At 43.5% G+C, this 17,905-nt stretch overlaps 1 protein-coding gene across 1 annotated transcript; it reads right to left on the reverse strand.

Moving 5' to 3' along the window:
• Positions 1–177: 177 nt before the first annotated feature.
• Positions 178–9,322, reverse strand: CNIH1 (cornichon family member 1). The gene is made up of 5 exons (XM_075029494.1): positions 9,189–9,322; positions 7,468–7,536; positions 4,072–4,184; positions 2,956–3,099; positions 178–2,205 (listed from the first exon to the last, which is right to left on the reverse strand). Exons 1-5 carry the CDS (start codon positions 9,267–9,269, stop codon positions 2,178–2,180), a joined length of 435 nt encoding a protein of 144 aa, XP_074885595.1. The 5' UTR covers positions 9,270–9,322; the 3' UTR covers positions 178–2,177.
• Between the last annotated feature and the right edge of the window lie 8,583 nt (positions 9,323–17,905).

Below are 17,905 nucleotides of genomic sequence, written 5' to 3' on the forward strand. Positions count from 1 at the left end.
AGGCTGGAACCCGGGCCTTTGCACAGAAGACACAGGCTGTGAGAGAATGCCTGCAACTGCTGCAAATGGTTTGGGACAGTCAGGAAAAAAAAAAAAAAAATATCTTTTAATGCTGAATGCTTGAGCAATGATGGCATGTGAAATTAAGTGTCAATAAATGCAAAGAAGAAACACAAGTGAGAAAAACAATTTTATATGCATAGTAATAAGCTGTCAGGTATCATTACTTAGAGAATTTGAAGTTATCACAGCCTGAATTCTCATATCCCCAGTACATTAAAAAAAAAGTAGAGAGGAATTCAGAAGCAGAGAGCAGGAAACTGCCACTCCAAATCCCCTGGGCACCCAAATCTCGTGTGATGACAACAGCTTAGAAAAGGAAAATTTGCAGAGGAGAAAGGATAATCACAAAACCATGGAAAGACTTCCAGCAAGAAGAGATTAAGACTTCTCCACTTTGAAAGATGACATGATGAAAGTCTAGTCAATCATGTCCAGCATAAATAAGGTGGAAAGGGGGAAATTTTCAATATGCCTCAAAAAATAAGAGCTTAGGGGCACCAAATGAAGTCCGGCAGAACTTTTAAACAAGTATTTTTTACATACTGAGCAATTCCATTGCAGAACTCACTGTCTCAGGGTATCTTCCATACTAGGCTATAAACGTGCTCAAAAAGCAACTGAATTAATGGAAGAAAAGCTATTCAAGGGCTGTTTAAGATGCCAAACCTCTAGCTCAGGAAATCCATAACAGGTAGGTTTCCAAACACATTCTTCCACTATTCAGGCAGAGATATTCAATACCTGCCCTGTTTCATATTCTTTTTGCTCAATCGTTGCTGCTGTCCAACACACCGGTATCTGGATTTCTGGTTGAACCCAGTGCACCATTCATATGACTTTTATTGCATCTAACACCCGAAAGATCCAAAGTGAACAAATAAACAGTTTATATGAAAATGTTTTACTAGAACTCAGAAACTATTCATTGTTCTCCAGCACAGGTAAATGAAAAAGATCCCTAATTATTACTCCTAAATTAAGCAGCTGTTCGCAGTCACAATTTACAATGCAATATCATCAGTTTAGCTGAAACATCTTCCCCCTGCCCCGCCTACTATTTATCTGCAGACCCATAAGAAAAAGAAAGCAAGCAGGAAATCGGAGCTTCCATTTTCCAGACATAACTTGATTCAGTGTTCTATTTTAAAAGGTAATGCAATTATCCATCATAAAACAAACAGATGAATACAGCAAGTATCTGTTCAATTTAAAAACAAAACAAGGCACCAGGTAAAAATAAATGTTTCTGAATTTGACATTATTTTTTTATTATTTATTGCACTAAGGAACAGCAGGGCAGTTTCACAATCTCACTTTCTGCTTTGAAAAGGTCTGTAGTATTACTCTTAAACTCAAGAGTATTTTCATCATTGGACTTGATAAATGTTGTAGGTTTGTCCATTTGTTAATAAAACAGCACAGACAAAAAAAATCATTTAAATTCACTCCTTCGTGGACAATTCAACTTCTCCTATCACAATGACATATGCTTGAGATTAAAGCAAGGCTAACTTTCAGTAAAAATACAGAAGTCTCTGAACCATGCATATACAGGGAAAGATTAACTAGATAGAAAAAAAAATAAAATACAACAAAATAGAATTCCAATTTTTGCAATTGTGTCCATGAAGTCATCTCTTAAGACCAACATCACCTACAGGTGAAACACACAGCACTTCCAGTCCTTCCCAAGCACTCGGCAGCTAGAGCTGATTTACAGTTAGAGTGGGATACACAAGTCCAAATGAGCCACTACGAAGCCCAGCCTAAAGAAAATCCCTAGTGTACTAAGGCTAGTCAGTAACAAATACCTACTTGAAGATTATGGCTGTTCCTTATGGAGTGCAAAGTCAACACTTTTCAAAACCCAGTAATCTTTATATTAATTTACATGTAATTCTTTAATTTCACTGTCCCAGTAAAATATAAGAAAACAGTCTTTCCACAAGTATAAAATGTGGAAATATTTTAAAAATAGGGGAGTCATTGTTTTCTAATGCAAATGCGATCATCAGATTCCGTAATTAATCTTGGTAAGAGGATCTCCTTGTAAAGAATCCATGTTTGTGGCTTTTGCATGCACTTAACTGGAACAAAGCTTGCTGAATGTCTTCTTAAGAGCTCACCAGAACATAAATCATGCTGGAAAATAAAATAAAAACATTTAAGATGCACCATTTTGATTAGTGTTAGACATTGCATTATACAGTCATGTATTCTAAGGAACAAAGCTGTGTGAGGTACGTGGATTGTGACCGAAGATTTTAAACAAAACACATCAGAAGGGCATTAGAAAGCAAGACATGAGCCGACACAACAACCAGTTGCCACTAAATCGAGTGACATTGTAATAGGGAGCCCTGTATAAATGTGCCGAGAGGAAGGAGGACCGTGCACCGCTTCCCGTGTCACACCACCCAGAGCAGATGTGAACACCGAGCTGCGAGGTGGCTTTTGGCTTGAAGGAAGAATTGAGAGAAGAAACCAGGCAGTGGCACTGGCTTTTGTGCCTCCCACCCCTTTTCACTCTCAGAATGACTCTTCTACCTTTGACTTCAACAAAGAAATTACATTTACATCAAAATACATATTTACTTACACTAAGAATATACCTGTTCCAGCTTCTTAACGAAAATACTTGGGGGGTTATTATATTATGCTTAAAAGAAGAAAAGCCTGGAGCTTTGAAGTCTCCAGTCATAGTATACAGATTCAAAATAGTAATTCCAACCAAATTAAGGCTTGCATTTTAAGACAGAATAAATGGTAATTGTGGATTCTTTTTCAGGAAAGTTGGCACTATATATGTTTTCCTATGTACAAAATTTCTCTTGTGCGCTGAGCCAAAATTCCAGACTGAAAATTAGATGGGAGACAGAGGAAAAAACTTACCCATATAGGTAGTAAAAAAATGATAGAAGGTAGAATGCTAATTTGCACCATCCCTCTTTCTGGCAATAGGCTAAAATATCTGCATTCATGATGGTTGTAGGATCATACAGACCAGGGCCACTCATCACAGGTCTACTCATGTACCTGAAAGTGATGCACAGTTAGTTTTGTGGTGAAAGCGATGGAAAACATTGGTTCCTGCCCCCCACCCGCCAAGTAATACCAGAACCGAGACAAGGAATCGCACCCCTGACAGCAAAGTCCATCAGCTCCGTGTAGGAGATGGCGAACTGCAAGAGCCATAGAAAGCTCCAAACTAAACGTGCCTATGGAAGAGCTTTCACAGACGGTGCCGCGACAGCTCACCTCAGCCTTAAACCATGCTGACCTCTGGTACGCCAAAAGGAAATAGGACAAATTTATAAATAAATGAAAAATGGGACTCCTTATGAAAGGGTTGGAAAAGCTGGAGAAGAGACGAGCGTGTAAGCCTATGTAAAACCTACATCCTCTACTCATGAATAAAATGCATGCTGGCTACCATGCTGAAGGAATACTCATACGGGTCAACACAAAATGATCCTGAAATTGTAGTTTAACACAGGCTGCTAGCAAAAGAAACAGTCCTACCTCCACCCCTCTGATTCCTCCTCACGCCAGGACTAGCACAGATACAGCCACGCAGTGAAAGCTGTTTTGCTGGGTTACGTTTCAACCAGACCAGCTCCCTCCTGCAGCTCCCTGCACAGGACTAATACCAGCACAAGGAGAGGCGGTGCCCATGTCTTAGTGCTCGGAGGAAAGCGGGAATGCCACTTCTAGTGGCAACCCGCACTGTGAATCTGCAGTATTAGCACACCTTTGACACGTCAGCTACCTTGAACGCACACACAACACAACTCGATTCTTGCACAGCACAAGAGAATAACAAATAAAAATGGCAGAGAAAGCAAAGGGATGGCTCTTATTTTATAGTCACGATGTAAACTTTCTCGACATTGTATCGGAAAGCATCTTTATTTGCCAAAGACACAGAACACTTAACAGGAAGCACTGCAACAGGAGAATGAGTAACAATTAATGCGACTACAGAGATACCAGACTCATCAATATTACCTCCAAATATGATAAGCCAACAAAGGCATATTGAGACCCAGTGTAAGCCACTCTGCTGCACAGAGAAACATAACACAGAAGAATGCATGGATGAGGTACTCTGGAAGTACAAGCTGGAAAAGAAAAACATGAGTTAGAAGTTTTGATTACTCAAAGCAAAATGTGTGGTGTTTAATCTATTTTGGAGGTAAGCTATTGTTTAAAAAAATATTATTTAAAAGCAACACTAACAAGAACAAGACTGCAGAAAGTGAAAGCAGCAACCAGCAGTACGTGCCTTGCTGTTTTCACATGATATTCATGAATAAAGAAGAAAAATTTACAAAATTAAATGCTTAAATAGTTTTTTATTGCTTCTATTAAATTAAGTGCACTGTTAACAGATTCCACGCTTTACACGTGACCTTCACAACAGAAGAGATCATCGAGATATTTCTGCTCATGCAAAAGAGAAATATCAGTAGGAAACATGCTCCATGTAACAGTTTATAGGCAAAAAGATGTTTTATGTTTTCCTATTTTACAGCTTTGTTTTGGTACTCACACATACGTAATTTTTCAAATACAAACTATTGCCAAAACGTAAAATCCTAGGCAGAGCTTTATAGAACCAAATCAGCGGTAACGTTGTTAGGCACACCGGTCTGCACAGAGACAAGCGCTGTGCTGCCTGCAGCGCAGGAGGGCGCGACTGCAGCTATGCACGTACGGTTTAGGACGTATTTGCCAGCTTCGTGTTCCTTCACAAGTACCTAATAGGCATGCTTTATAGCATCATGCTTTCCAGCAGAAGCCCACAGATCTAATTATCAGTTTACTACGAAATCACAGAAAGCGTGAAATGCCAGGTATTATTAGTGTTATTAATAGGAATAATATGGAGAGATACATAGATTAAATGCATGCAAAAAGCCAGCAAAATCTCACACCCACCACAAGAGTAAAGTTTTCCAAACCAAGTCACCCCAAAGTGATGCCTTTTACTCCTTTATCACACAATGCATAAAGAAGCAAATCTGTAAGCTTCCAACTTCTCAGCTCAGGACCACTGAAACATCTCCTCATGAAAAATACTCCATTTCTGCCTAAAGATTTTTATTGTCTATATGTGTGTCCACGCATACACACACACACACACACACACACACCACTCTGCCCCTCTTTTTGCATAATATGACTAACATTGCATAGGATGACTACATTGAAGCTTCAGTGTTCTATAATTTTTTTTTCATTCTCTCTAAGCAGATGCTGCTTTTAAACCCCCAAAATATCTTCCTAGAAACCTAAAAACTACCAACAAACAGACATTCTCACCACCTACTTTGCTACAACATTCTGCTTCTCTAAATGAAGAATATCAAACAAAGCAAACTTGCATCAACATCAACAAAAATAAGCCGTCATACATGAAATGTTTCAAGTAAATATTTCGTCCAGATCCTTCTTTGTATACTTACCATTTACAACTTGGCAATTATTTATAGTCGAAAAACAACCCCCCTATCCAAAACACAATGCCTTGGCAGCCTGCTGAGACAGATTTACCAGGTCTGAAAATTTGTAGTTTATTTAACTACACATCTCAAAACACATTTTTCTTTATCTTCTTTATTAAACCCTACTCCCACACCAGAATACCTCTCCTTTTCAAATCTACCACACTTTATCCTCCCTGGCTGACTAAAGGAAAATGAACTACATCATATTCTACCATGATATTTATCACAGAAGCGAGGGAGGAAGACATCTCGCTGCTGAGAAGAGATGACTATAATAGGAGCAGGGAAGAGAAAGCATCAACAGTATACTAAGCAGTTACTATTTTGGGCTAATCTTTCTACTGAGGTGTCTCAATTCCTACCAGGATTTTTGATTCTTTGTACAGGAAAACAACACTTCAGTGTGTTTGTCCAACAACATTTACCAGATCCCCTCAAGAGTCTGGATCTTAACTTCACTTTTAGTGGTTTATCTGCTTTCACCAGAACAGCAAATATTACGTTATTTAATATTTTCAATCCAGAGAGTATCATATAAACAAACACTACATGCATGTGGGTTAACTGAAGGTTAATATTTGCGTTAAACATGCGCATTATAATACTTCAAAGGTTGCAATAAGATCATAATGCATAAATGTAATGAGAATTTGCCTTCCCCCATACTGTAGCAGAAATGACTGTAGAACAGACCAAGCAAGGGAAACTGTTAGATGCACAGCTATCCGAGCAGCAAACCTCACCCTCTGAGATGCAATCCTCTGCCTATCACCTCTTCTCCTTCTCCTCCCCAGCCGTTCTTATGCTATAATGCCCGCTGTCAATTTATGTGCCATATGTCTAACATGCATTCCTCATGCCCCAGCTACTGTAAATTCATTTTTCATTTGCATAATTTACTTAACTCTTCAAAACACAATGAAGTCACAGTCCAGGCCACGCTGCTGTGCTGCCCCTGCATTGTACCTCAGCCTGGGCACACCAAGCCGAAGTAAAAACCATGAGAAATGTACAAAACCCCTGCATCAAACTATATGCTCTTTAACAAGCATCCCTTTCATTATTGGCCTGTTAAAGATGCAAGCAAATAGTTTGCCTCAAATTCTTTTCATAAACCAAGGAGTGCCAGAGTTGCATCCAAGAGAGGCCACCAAGATACACCCCTGATCCTGGAACATAAAATAAAGAAGTGAATATAGCTCCTATCACATTATGCCCACCTAAATCCTCAAACAAGATCAGAATTTACTGGGTCAATGCTTAAAAAACAACTAGTCTCCTATAATCTCAGAGTTCAATAAGTCTTGCTTGAAAAGTACTATTTATTTCTATCTGAAGTTACTTCAGCTAATCAATAGGACATATATAACAGGCATGTAACAGTTTTCCCCACTTCACTGGGTAAGCAAGCAAAATTGTTTTGCACAAAATATGGAAATCCATGAAGTTGTTGTAAACCCCAACAAACAAATAACGAGCAGATGAACAGGCACACTAAACAAAACAGCTTAATAGTATTACAAATGTTCCTTACAAAATGAAAGGGAAGTGGCATTAAAAACATTAAACTGAAAAGCAGTACACACCTTTAATGCAATTTTGACTCTTTTAATCTTTTTGACCTTTTCAACTGTCTTTGTGCCGAAAACGTAGAAAGCAGATTGAAAGAATGTTAGTATGACAGCTGACAAGATCACCAGCAGATTAATAACAGTCAGAATATTCAAAGTAAAGAATCAGATAGATAAAGAATCTTCCCTAGAACTTCTATCAAAAAGCTAGGTTTTGTCAACCCAGATGCAATTCTATTGCCTAGTTTGAGTATATCAAGATAACACCAAAAATAAGTACTTTACATAGATTTATTTAAAAAATTGTTTGGCATGCTACTTACAGGATTGAGTGTATTACACTGGTCTATGGGATTCTTGTAATCGGTCTTCAACTCATCAAATGCTATAATCTAGAAAAAAAATGAAACAGTTGTGATTCTTCAGACCAGGAGCAACAATGTGTTTTATCCATGAAAAGTAACATTTTGGCACAGAGCCATAACATTCAAGTGCTGCCATCCTATTCAGGACCATAATTTCTCCTGAGTAAATCCTAATAACCCCACAATAAGCCCACAGGTTAAGACACATTTGAAATAGGTTATACAAACAAGAAAGCAGAAGATATTTCAGGCATCCAAAGACCTCTGTCCGCACTCTACCTTTCTACCTCCCCACTGGCAACGAATTTCCAACACCCCTTTCAGCAGTTTTGAGCCCTGCTCGCTGTGCGCAAACCCCCATCGCGAGTGAGTTTTGGTTGCCAGCAGGAACCCTACACAGGGTTGGTTAATGAAGAAAGAGCAATAGCAATCTTAAAAACAGCCAAATGTTTTGTCTTGTTACTCTCAAAGTAAACGCTGACCCTGCATAGATGTCCAAAAGGTGCATCCATAAAAAAACCAACCTATGTATACTCGACCTTTCATGCCATGAAAATTAGACAAAGATGCAGCACAAAATACAACAAAAGCCACCTCTACAGAACAAAGGTCATGCCAAACATTAAAAAAAACTCTCAAGACAGACCAAGTTCTTACCAGCATGAAATTAATTTATATTCATGTAAGCCCCACTATGCTTAGAGGACAGGGCCTACATCACAACAGACCAGTTTTTGTTAAGGATAACCAGGAAGCTTGAAAGAGCACAGGAACGAGATCCTCCTCGCGTCCTCTCCTAGAGCCAAGCCTCACAGCTGATCCAGGGCAGGTTCCTATGTGGCTACCTCTCCCTGTGCCAGCCTCAAGACAGAAAACTCTCCAAAAAACAATAGCAATTTAAAAACAAAAATCTCAAAAATGAAGTCTCAATACAAAGCACCAAAAGAATGCAACGGTTAACTTGTTACTTCTGTCAAATAAGCAGCCAAACTGACTTCAGACTAAAACATTTTCAAGCGCTGTTTTAAAAAGGCTGCTCTCCTTTAAAATACCGTTTAACGAAACGGATGTCTCTTACATCAGCACTTAAAAAACAAAAAAAATCTGTTTTATTCACAGCCAAGCGTTGCCAGATTTCCACCTCTTCGCGATAAGGATGAAGGTGGGCACCAGATCGCCGGCAGCCCCCAGCCCTGGGAGCGAACCCTTTGGGGGTTTCTGAGGGGAGACCCCCCCCCCCCCCCGCAACCGGCTTTGGCCGGGCCAGGCCAGCCCGGCCCCGGCCGGGTTTCGCCTTCGGCCTCGCCTGTGCCTCTTCCCCCTCCCCGTTCTCCCCCCGGGTTCCCTTCCCTTCCCCCGGGACGGCCGCGCCTCGATGGCGGCGGTCGCTCTCTGAAAGCCTCCCGGTACCGACACAAAGAGCGGGAAAACACGTCCCGCCGACAGGAGCGGACACGGAGGGCCTCCCTTCTGACTGACTGACCGACGGACGGACACCGGCCCGGTCTCCCCGGGAGAGCCCTCAGGGCCTCCTCCGGCCTCAGGAGCGACGGCGGGAAAGGGCCTCACGGGAGAGGGGGGAGAGGGGGGGGCCGTCCCCTCAGCCCGGGCGGCGGGAACGGGGGGGGGGACGCGGGACACCCTTTCCCTCAGAAACCCGCCCTCCCCGCCAGACTCACATGCCAGATGGCGAAGAAGATGAGGGCGGCGGTGAGCAGCAGCGCCAACATGTAACAGAAGGCGGCGAACGTGAAGGCCATGGCGGCGGGGCCGGGCGGGCCGGGAGCGGCGCGGGGGATGCCGGGCGCGATCATTCACCGGCCGGACCGCCCCGCCCCGCCCCGCCCCGCCCCGCCCCGCCCCGAGGAGGGCGCCCCCTGCCGGAGCCCGCCGGCACCGCCGCTGTGGCGGGAGCCGCCATTTTCTGCCCGGGCCGGGGCGGCGAGTTTGGGGTGTTTGGGGTTTTTTTTTTTGGCTTTTCCCTCCCGTGTCGATACCTGCAGTGAAAAAGGCCTCAGAAATGGGGCGTGTAAAGACACATCTGCAAGGCCGCGGAACCAAAGAGTTGGGAAACGGGGGTAAAAAACCAACGGGAAAATGGAATTTGACCTAAAGCTAGATAAGAAAATGTTTTTCGGGTTGAAATGTGGGAGATGGGCGTGCGATCGTAATAATTGTAGTGCTGTGTCAGAGGGGGTTGCCTGGTAAGTGTGAGGTCTGTCTGGAGACACGGGAGATGGCAGATTTCCCTTCAGAAGAAATACTGGAGAAGGGTCCCGGAGGAGGGGGGTAACTGGTTCCTACGATCCCAAATCGATAGAATTTGGAGCCGGCTCAAAGGAAACATCAAGATGAGAAAACAGTTGGAGGAGAACATCACCTATTTTTCCTCCCGCAGGGTCGTATAAAAGCCGTTTCAGTTTTAAGCCGTGATACCTTGCAGTAAAGGAAAGTCTGGGTAGTATTGCTGCAATCGTTTCCTCCAGACGAGCCGTCCAAGTAGTGATTTCCATAAACCTAACAGCTGCCAAATAGTAAACAGTGTTTTCCGGCGATAGCTGCTGGAAAGCTTTACGCACAATTAATTGAGTGTCACAACGAGAGATAAGCAGAAGCTTTATTTCCTTCACCAAAATATGAGGGGAAAACTGTAGCGAATGAGCCATCTTTAGGAAATGCAAACATAAAGTTAGTATTTCAGTATAAAATCATGCATCTCGCCCACAAACTACTCCCATAAAGCTGCTGCGGTGTCATTATGACCAATAAAACTTCAATGGGAAACCCAGAAAACAGATTTAAAAATTAACCTTAGTCAATGTTAATTTAAAAATGGTAAGAAAACGAACAAACAGGCGAGCGCGAGGTGGGCACTACAGCGTGGGCAGCCACCCAGAGCCAGCCGCTGCTCTGCCCCGGGAGCCTTCCCACCCCCTTCCAATGGGGCCAGAGAAGATGACCACCAGGCAATCAGAACATCAGTGAGGGCTTGAGCCTGTTGTGGTTTCCTTCCATCTCGGGGTGACAGGATGGGTTAGGAAGAGAGCAACCACCGTGTTCCTGTTTTGCAGAAGGAAAGGACCTCGGGTAATGGGGGGGGTCATTTGTGCCAGCAGCCGGTACTGCCAATTCTCGCAGATGGGGCTGTTGAGCCCCTGGCAGTGCACCACAGCCCCCTCCCGACCACTCCTCATCCCTGGCTCCTGAGGAGTGAGCGAGAAACAACAGGGGACCGGAGTCTTCCTCTGCAATAATTTGCGCTTTCCTACATATAACTTACTTGATGCTTCATTAGGCCTTATCTATTAGCACACTGTTGATTTCTTACTTCGAGTAGCCTCGAGCTGCACAGGTACGCTTACTCCCGAGGCCATTTGACTGGACTTTGCTGGAAGACCTGACGTTCAGTGTTCAAACTCCCAGTTTCAGGCTTTTCCTAAGCCATCCAGGAGGGTCATTTGCATCAGAAGAGCTGTGGGAGGTAAAGAAACAGAGGATGTGTGCAGAGATGCTGTTAAACCTTGGGACTGGGGAATGCTGGTTTTCGACCGCAATATGGAAACCAGCAGTTTGATCCATTCGAGGTAGTTGTTTACTTAAAAAGGCACCCAGATGTAGTGACCATTGCTGCTTTAACTCTTACGCCTCCCTGGCGAGACAAAGCCCTGCAGAATTACAGATGCTTTGGCACTAAGATTAATATTGTTCAGGAGGTCGGTCGGAGGTCTGGCTCCCCCAAGACCAACCACGAGCCACCAGGCTCACCTATAACACAGGAGTTTGTAATTCAAGACACATAAATATGCACTAAGGACTCTACACAGGATTATGCCAAGCCGCTGTTCATAAAATAATAAAAAGGTGTGTCAGCCATGTACTTGCATTTGCAATTAATACTGGTTCTGCCTCAAGGAATGCCACGTTGTATTACCTCTGATGCTTCTATTCCATTCAACTGCAATTATCTTGTCAGGAAAAGTGGAAGGCAGCTGTAATCTTGTACAACAAAGATTTGTTCATTGAAGGATTTCTTGTATTATAGATTGTCTTTTTAAGGTAACACAAAAGGAAATTAAAAGCAAATTCTGTAGAAAAGGGTCTAATCAATTCTCATTTCATTCATTTATTTGGGATCTCAAATCAAACAACAACTGAGTATCTTCTCAGAATTTTCTCCAATTAAACTTTGTCAACAATATAAGGAAGACACAGTGGATATCTGGAAACAGCCTACAGCTTTTAATGCACTTTCCTTTTAGCCTGGGCTCATTGAGTTTAATCCTGATTGGAATCCCACGGGAAAACATCAGTGTCTGTTCACTTCATCTTAAATCCGTCTCAAGTATTTGTCCTTATCGGAAAACAGTCATATAATCGGTCATAATTCAGTGTGTTACAATCTGTTCATAAGGAAGGTTTAGCTGAAGAAAGAAGATGCTGGCAGGTCATGACAATAGTGCTTTGGCAGAGAACTGTGAGGAAAGATTACAGAGCAACTTCTCTGAATTATCATGGGAGAAATGCATGGGTTAACCACGTTTTTCAACATTAAAAATAATATCCCTGGAAAAATAGTCATTTCAATTATAGATATCAGAGAAGAATCTAATACCATTGAACTCAGTAATAAAAATCCTGCTGACTTCCATAAAGACTTCGCTTACTAGGTTTTCAGCAGAGGAAAATCTGAATATCTATCTACAATTTAGAAGAGACTCTCCAAGTACCTCTAATGTAGCCTAGCAGAGGTCACCTTTCTGCACACCTTTTAAGTACATGTCAGAAGCAGCAGAAGCACACAATCTCCCCACCTGCTTACCTCATTTATGTGCTAACAGACATCAGTATGCAGGATGTTGGTTCACTGCTCAATCTTTGATCAGCTGGATGAAAAGATCCCTGGACTTGCGAGTGCACCAACTTCCTTTCCGAACCGGCAAATATCCTTTCCTGTTGTGCTAATTAACTCATCTTCAGAATCCCTGTTTAGACTCTACCATTATGTGTGTGACCGCATAAACAAATTAACGTTATAAATTCCTTTGCACATGAAAGTAAGTCTCAAGAGAAACAACAATCACATTTAAAACCCAATTTCAAAACACAGACGCTGCCAGGCATCTCACCACATCTCATTATGGAATCCACTCGTGGCCTCAATCCCTGCAACATTTACTGTCAGATGGCAACAGTTTTCTTTTAATAGGCTAAATACTGAATACTCAGCCTGTCCTTTAATAACAGGGTTTGTTTTTCTCTTGCTGCATAGAGCTCCTGTTAATGGCTATCCGTACAATTCTGAGCCCATGGCATAATACCAGTGTGTGATCAGGCAAAGGGACCAGTAATTGTTTTTTCAAGAACTATTTTATAATGCATTTTGGGATTCGGCTGCTCGTTAACAAAGTAAAAGGGGGATTTTCCAAAACATTCTGCGTTAGCCTAACTGTAGCAGTGATGACTCCGAAATGTCACCCTTAAAGCCTGGCTCTTCAAAGAATAACTTTAAATTCTGATCCAAATATAAACCAGTGCAGCAACATCAGCCTGAATAAACAGAATCTGAAACCATAGTGGTAGCATTTTAAAATGGCGTTATGTCTGGTACCGAATGACAACGCCTAAAAAAAGTCTCCCTTGTTAATTATTTCACTGCTAATCATTTTAGCAGAAACCCTGTCACTGCTGGATATGGTGGGAAGATTGCATCAAGGTGGAGTCAGGGCAGCTGCTCACTGGGACAAATGAGGCATTCAGTCCTCTGCCAGATTAACATCATTATTGTTTCTGCCCAAAAGGAGGGAAGATACAAGCAACTTCTGCTTTGTATAGAGAAAAATAAGCTGTTCAGGGCTCAGTGTCTTGTCAACAGCCAGAAGACACAGCCCGGTTATCACAACCTCATGCTTCCCACAAGCAGCTCTTGAAGTCCCCAGCACGCTTGAAAATTTGGGAGGGAGAAGAGTCAGCACAGGACGCAGGAGACTTTGGTCCCCCTGTTCTCCCACAGACATCCCATGTGGCCTTGGGTACAGCACCTTCAGGCCCAATGTATATTTGCACACTTAAATCACACTAAATAGGATTTCAAAACCCTTCATCTACATCTAAATTCCTTGACAAATCTTGCTTTTGATCTCTCCAGCTACATCCGTATTATCGAATCAGCTCAAGGCTCTACCAGTGCTAGAAATCCACCCCCCTGGTTGTTCTTAAGATTTAAGCGCTGCCCTACACTGGCTCTAGAGGAGTACTGTGATGTTCTCCCATCAGTAACCTCAGGCACAGGGCGCAGGGTGGGCTGGCTGGCTCACACTCCACGTCTGCCTCTCTGGGCCACATGGACGAGGTCACTGAGCCAGTCGCTCCGAAATCTTAGGACTAAACTGCAGCAAGGAGAGTAATAGCAGCATCGGCCTAGGGAATAAAGACGCAGAAGCTGTCTGTAAAATGAAAACAGCTCTGCTTCACCTCACACACAGGGAAAGTGGGCTTATGTTAGACTGCACTTAGAGGCCTTGGAATGGGGCCATCTAAGGAAAAAAGGGCTGTTGAGTGGATGCATCTATTTTTCCATTCTCCCAGTAATACAGCTATACAATTTGTTTTGTATTTCTGAACCAAACAATTGCACATTCACAGTTGGAGGTAGGGTATAAATATTGTCTCTAGCTGATCCCTTGATCCAGTCATCCTAGCTGAATTAATCATGTTGGCAAATCAATCCAGGATTTGTTGCCGTCAGAGCAGATGGCCAGGCAGACTGCATTTGTGAGCAAGGCGGGCACATTCTCCTTCCAATTATCCAGCAGCATTTTCCAACGGCGGATATTTAAAATTAGACATTATTTTGAAGAAATGCTAAATCTCTCTTGTTCCTTATTCAGCTCAATAAGGGCACTGACCCCTAACTTTCTGCTCTACTTCTGTCCTCCAAGGCCTTAGTGAAAGTGCAGGATGGCTGGTGCCTCTTTCCCTTTCAACTGAATATTTTCTGCCCCATTTTCTTCTGCTGTCTTCCCATTTTCTGCAGAGAAGAGGTGACAACAACAGATGCTGTTTGGCATGGGGATTCGAAGGGTGCATTATATTAATTGTTGAGCTGAGTGCTGCAGAAAAGGGAAGAGAAGCTGCATTCATGCTACTAGCTGCCCGCCATGGCACATACCAGCAGGAACGGTTAACAGTGCGCCTTTCAAAAAGCCTTGATGGGACTTCCCCATCGCAGTAGTAAATTTGCCATGAAAGACAGTCATGCTGTTTTCCCAGTGTTCACATCTGTTCGGCATTCAGTCTTTCTGGCTGATAATTGCTCTCTTCTCCCCTCTGTCTCCTGCTGAGGAATTGCTAGAGCTGTCAGGGGAGTTTCAGCTGAGCTCAATCACATTCTGTACAAGATGTCTCACTTATCACCAAAGGTGAACAAGGTTAACCGAGAGTATGTTTGCAGTCTCTGAAGGAATGAAACATGATAAAACAGTCCAGAGGAGACAATCCCCCTGTGGTGTGACAAAACGGACCACACTGTTTAACTACATCTATGCAAATGTATTAAAATCATCTCCTTCACTTTATGGCTGCATTAGAGAAAAGACACGGAGCCTAGTCAGACCAAGGCGAGGCTGCACAAGATACTGCATATAACACTGCAGCAGCCAGCCTGTTAGCCGCACAAGATCACATAATCTTAATGGCACCAAAAGGAACAGCAGATACGGAAGAAAGCCTGCAAGAACTGGGAGGGGAACAGTGGCCCAGTTTACGCTGATGTGAATACAATTTTACATGCCAGGAGCGTCCTGACCACTACCAGAGAATATTCACTGTTTAGTATTTCACCATTTTCCTTCACTGTTTCCCACAAAATGAAAATTGAGTGTTAATAGAAAAATTGAGGTATGTAATTGCTCAGCCTTACGCTCAACCTTTCAATATAAAGACCTGGCAGATACAAATGTGTATTAATTGGAGACATTAAAACCTAATGTCAGGGCTCCTTGTACTTCGGAATTGTTGTGCTCATTGAAACGTGGCTGGAAATGAAGCTCCCAGTGCGCCTTGAATACAGCACAAATGAAGCCAGACCACCACCTTATACAACAGCCCAGAGAGAGGTTGCCAGTTCCCCAAGACTGACTGTTGACCCCCCAGATATACATTGAGAACTACAACTCCTTTTCCTTGCTAAGCTGCAGGAACCTATATCCCTGCATATCTGGCAGTTCAAGACTGCTCTTTAGGAACATCAGGGCTTCTGCTCAGATCCCAGAAAAATTCTCTCTTCCCCAGCAGTTACAATTTAAGCTGTGTACCCAGCCTGGAAGCCAGCTCAGCACACAGGACTGATTCCCTGGGCTCAGTACCCTTCTGGAAGAGCTGGGGAAGCAGCAGGTACTCCACAAACTTGGCACCACCTCCACAGCTCTTCCTTTGCTGTTAGAGAGAAGCAGTTGCCTGCCCTAGGGGAAGACCCTGCAGAGAATGACTGTTACCAAAATAGAGTCATACACGTAGAAGCAAAATCCAAGAACTCCAGCACCGAGATCTATAAACCCCCCTGTGCAGGCTTTTCCACATGAAGCTGAGCACATTTTTTTTTCTAACTAGCCACACCTTAGGAGATTGACAAGTCTTGTTCTATTTTCAACCGTAACACAGAAACAATCCAGCTAGACCAGGCCAAGGCTTTTTTGGGTTACTACAGCAGCTAGCCTGCCTGCAGCTACCAAGAGAGGTGCCTTAGTCAACCCCCCGCAATGTCCCCACATGGGTGAGGTCTCCCTGCTGCCGCAGAAGGCCCTGGAGGGCACCACCAAAACTGCAGCCGACGTGACTGTGCAAACTAACAAATGCAGGGGATGGCCCTCCTGCCACATGTCCTCATTTTTGTTCCAAGGGGTGAGGCCCACCTTAAATCATCACCCCTTCCATTCTGCTAGGAGCCTAGCAGAATAAACCCCAACCACTCTTACACCTAGAGTGCCTCAGGTCTCTGTCCCACAGCCTCCCCGCCAGCACTCCCCCTTAAGGCTGCTCAAACATACGGCCATTCTGCCTCTCCATGGCACCATATCAATATCTTACCTGCCTGTGCTTATCTTCCCCACCCTCACATGCACCCAAACACAACGTGGCAGGACCTTTGCCTGTGAGGACCAGGTTAGGAGGTTGGGAGAGCCAGCTTGTACTCCAATCAATTCCACAACCCAGGAGGGACATGGAGCAGTAGGCACAGGCTCCCAAGACCCTTTGACTGGTATCCCTTTCACTGCCAGCAGACTGGCACATATGGGCAGCAATCGCCTCAGCTCCTCTTCCAGCTCCTCCAGAACCAACTATATTCCTCCTCCACATCATTCCCAAAGACCCTGCCAAGTCAAGGGATCTCCTTAGCAAACTTCTTCTAGCCCTGGGCCAGCCATCTATTCACACACCAGCTGTGTGGTACCCAGGCTACATGTACATTGCAGATGTGTAGTGCTGCACAGAGGTCTTCCATTTTGTTTCCTATTCCCTTCTCTAGCTTTGACTTTAATGACCACTCAACCGCCCTTTTCAAGTAACTGTTGCAAGTCAATGACCTTTCCTGAAAGCAGCTGCCCTTCACTTCGTGTCCCTAGATCTCCTTGCAATTCTCTAGTCAGCTTTTTTTCTTACTGTCTCAATGATCTAGCAGTACCAGTGAACTATCACCTCATTCTCGAGTTAAACCTACTCGGTGAACAACAGAGAATGCCACAGGACTCCACAGGTGACCCCCCTCTGATGCGAGAGCTATTTATTCCTTCCACCCCCCACCCCCCCTTCCCTTTAATTAGCTGTTCTTGAGAACCATTCTTCTCCCACAGCAGCTTAGCTGGGTTTTTTTCCAGAGCTTTTGGCAACAGATTTTGTTGCAACACATAGGTGACCAAGGTGCCATTCAAGAGCCAGATATGCTGAAGCAGCTGTGCATTCTCTCCTTCACAGAGCTCTCACTTGAGAGAGAAGAGGTTTACTTCTATTGCATCTAATCTGTGGCCCATTAATGCTGTTCTTCAGCATCGGCAGAAACAACGTATGTCAGCTACCAAAGATGAATTCCTTGGATTATCTTTAGTAGTTTTTTCATCAATATAGGTGAAAAAAAAAATCTCCAAAGATTGCGAAAGGAAGAAACAGTCAGCAAGAATGAGGAAAAGGGAGTGCTTTGATCAAATTAATCCAGTGGTCTCTTGGGCTGGAAAGAGATGACCCAACAACTGTGAGAAGGAAAAGGTACAACTAAGTTCCTTTGACTCCTTCAAGCTTTGGGGTCTCCTTGACAACAACTCTAACATTGTTCAGTTAGCACCTGCACTCTGTACTGTATTTCACAGCTCCAGGTTATGCCAGGAGCCTTGACCTTGTGGGAGAG

The sequence above is a fragment of the Buteo buteo genome, chromosome 6 (assembly GCF_964188355.1).
Source record: "Buteo buteo chromosome 6, bButBut1.hap1.1, whole genome shotgun sequence".
NCBI classification, from domain to species: Eukaryota; Metazoa; Chordata; class Aves; order Accipitriformes; family Accipitridae; genus Buteo; species Buteo buteo.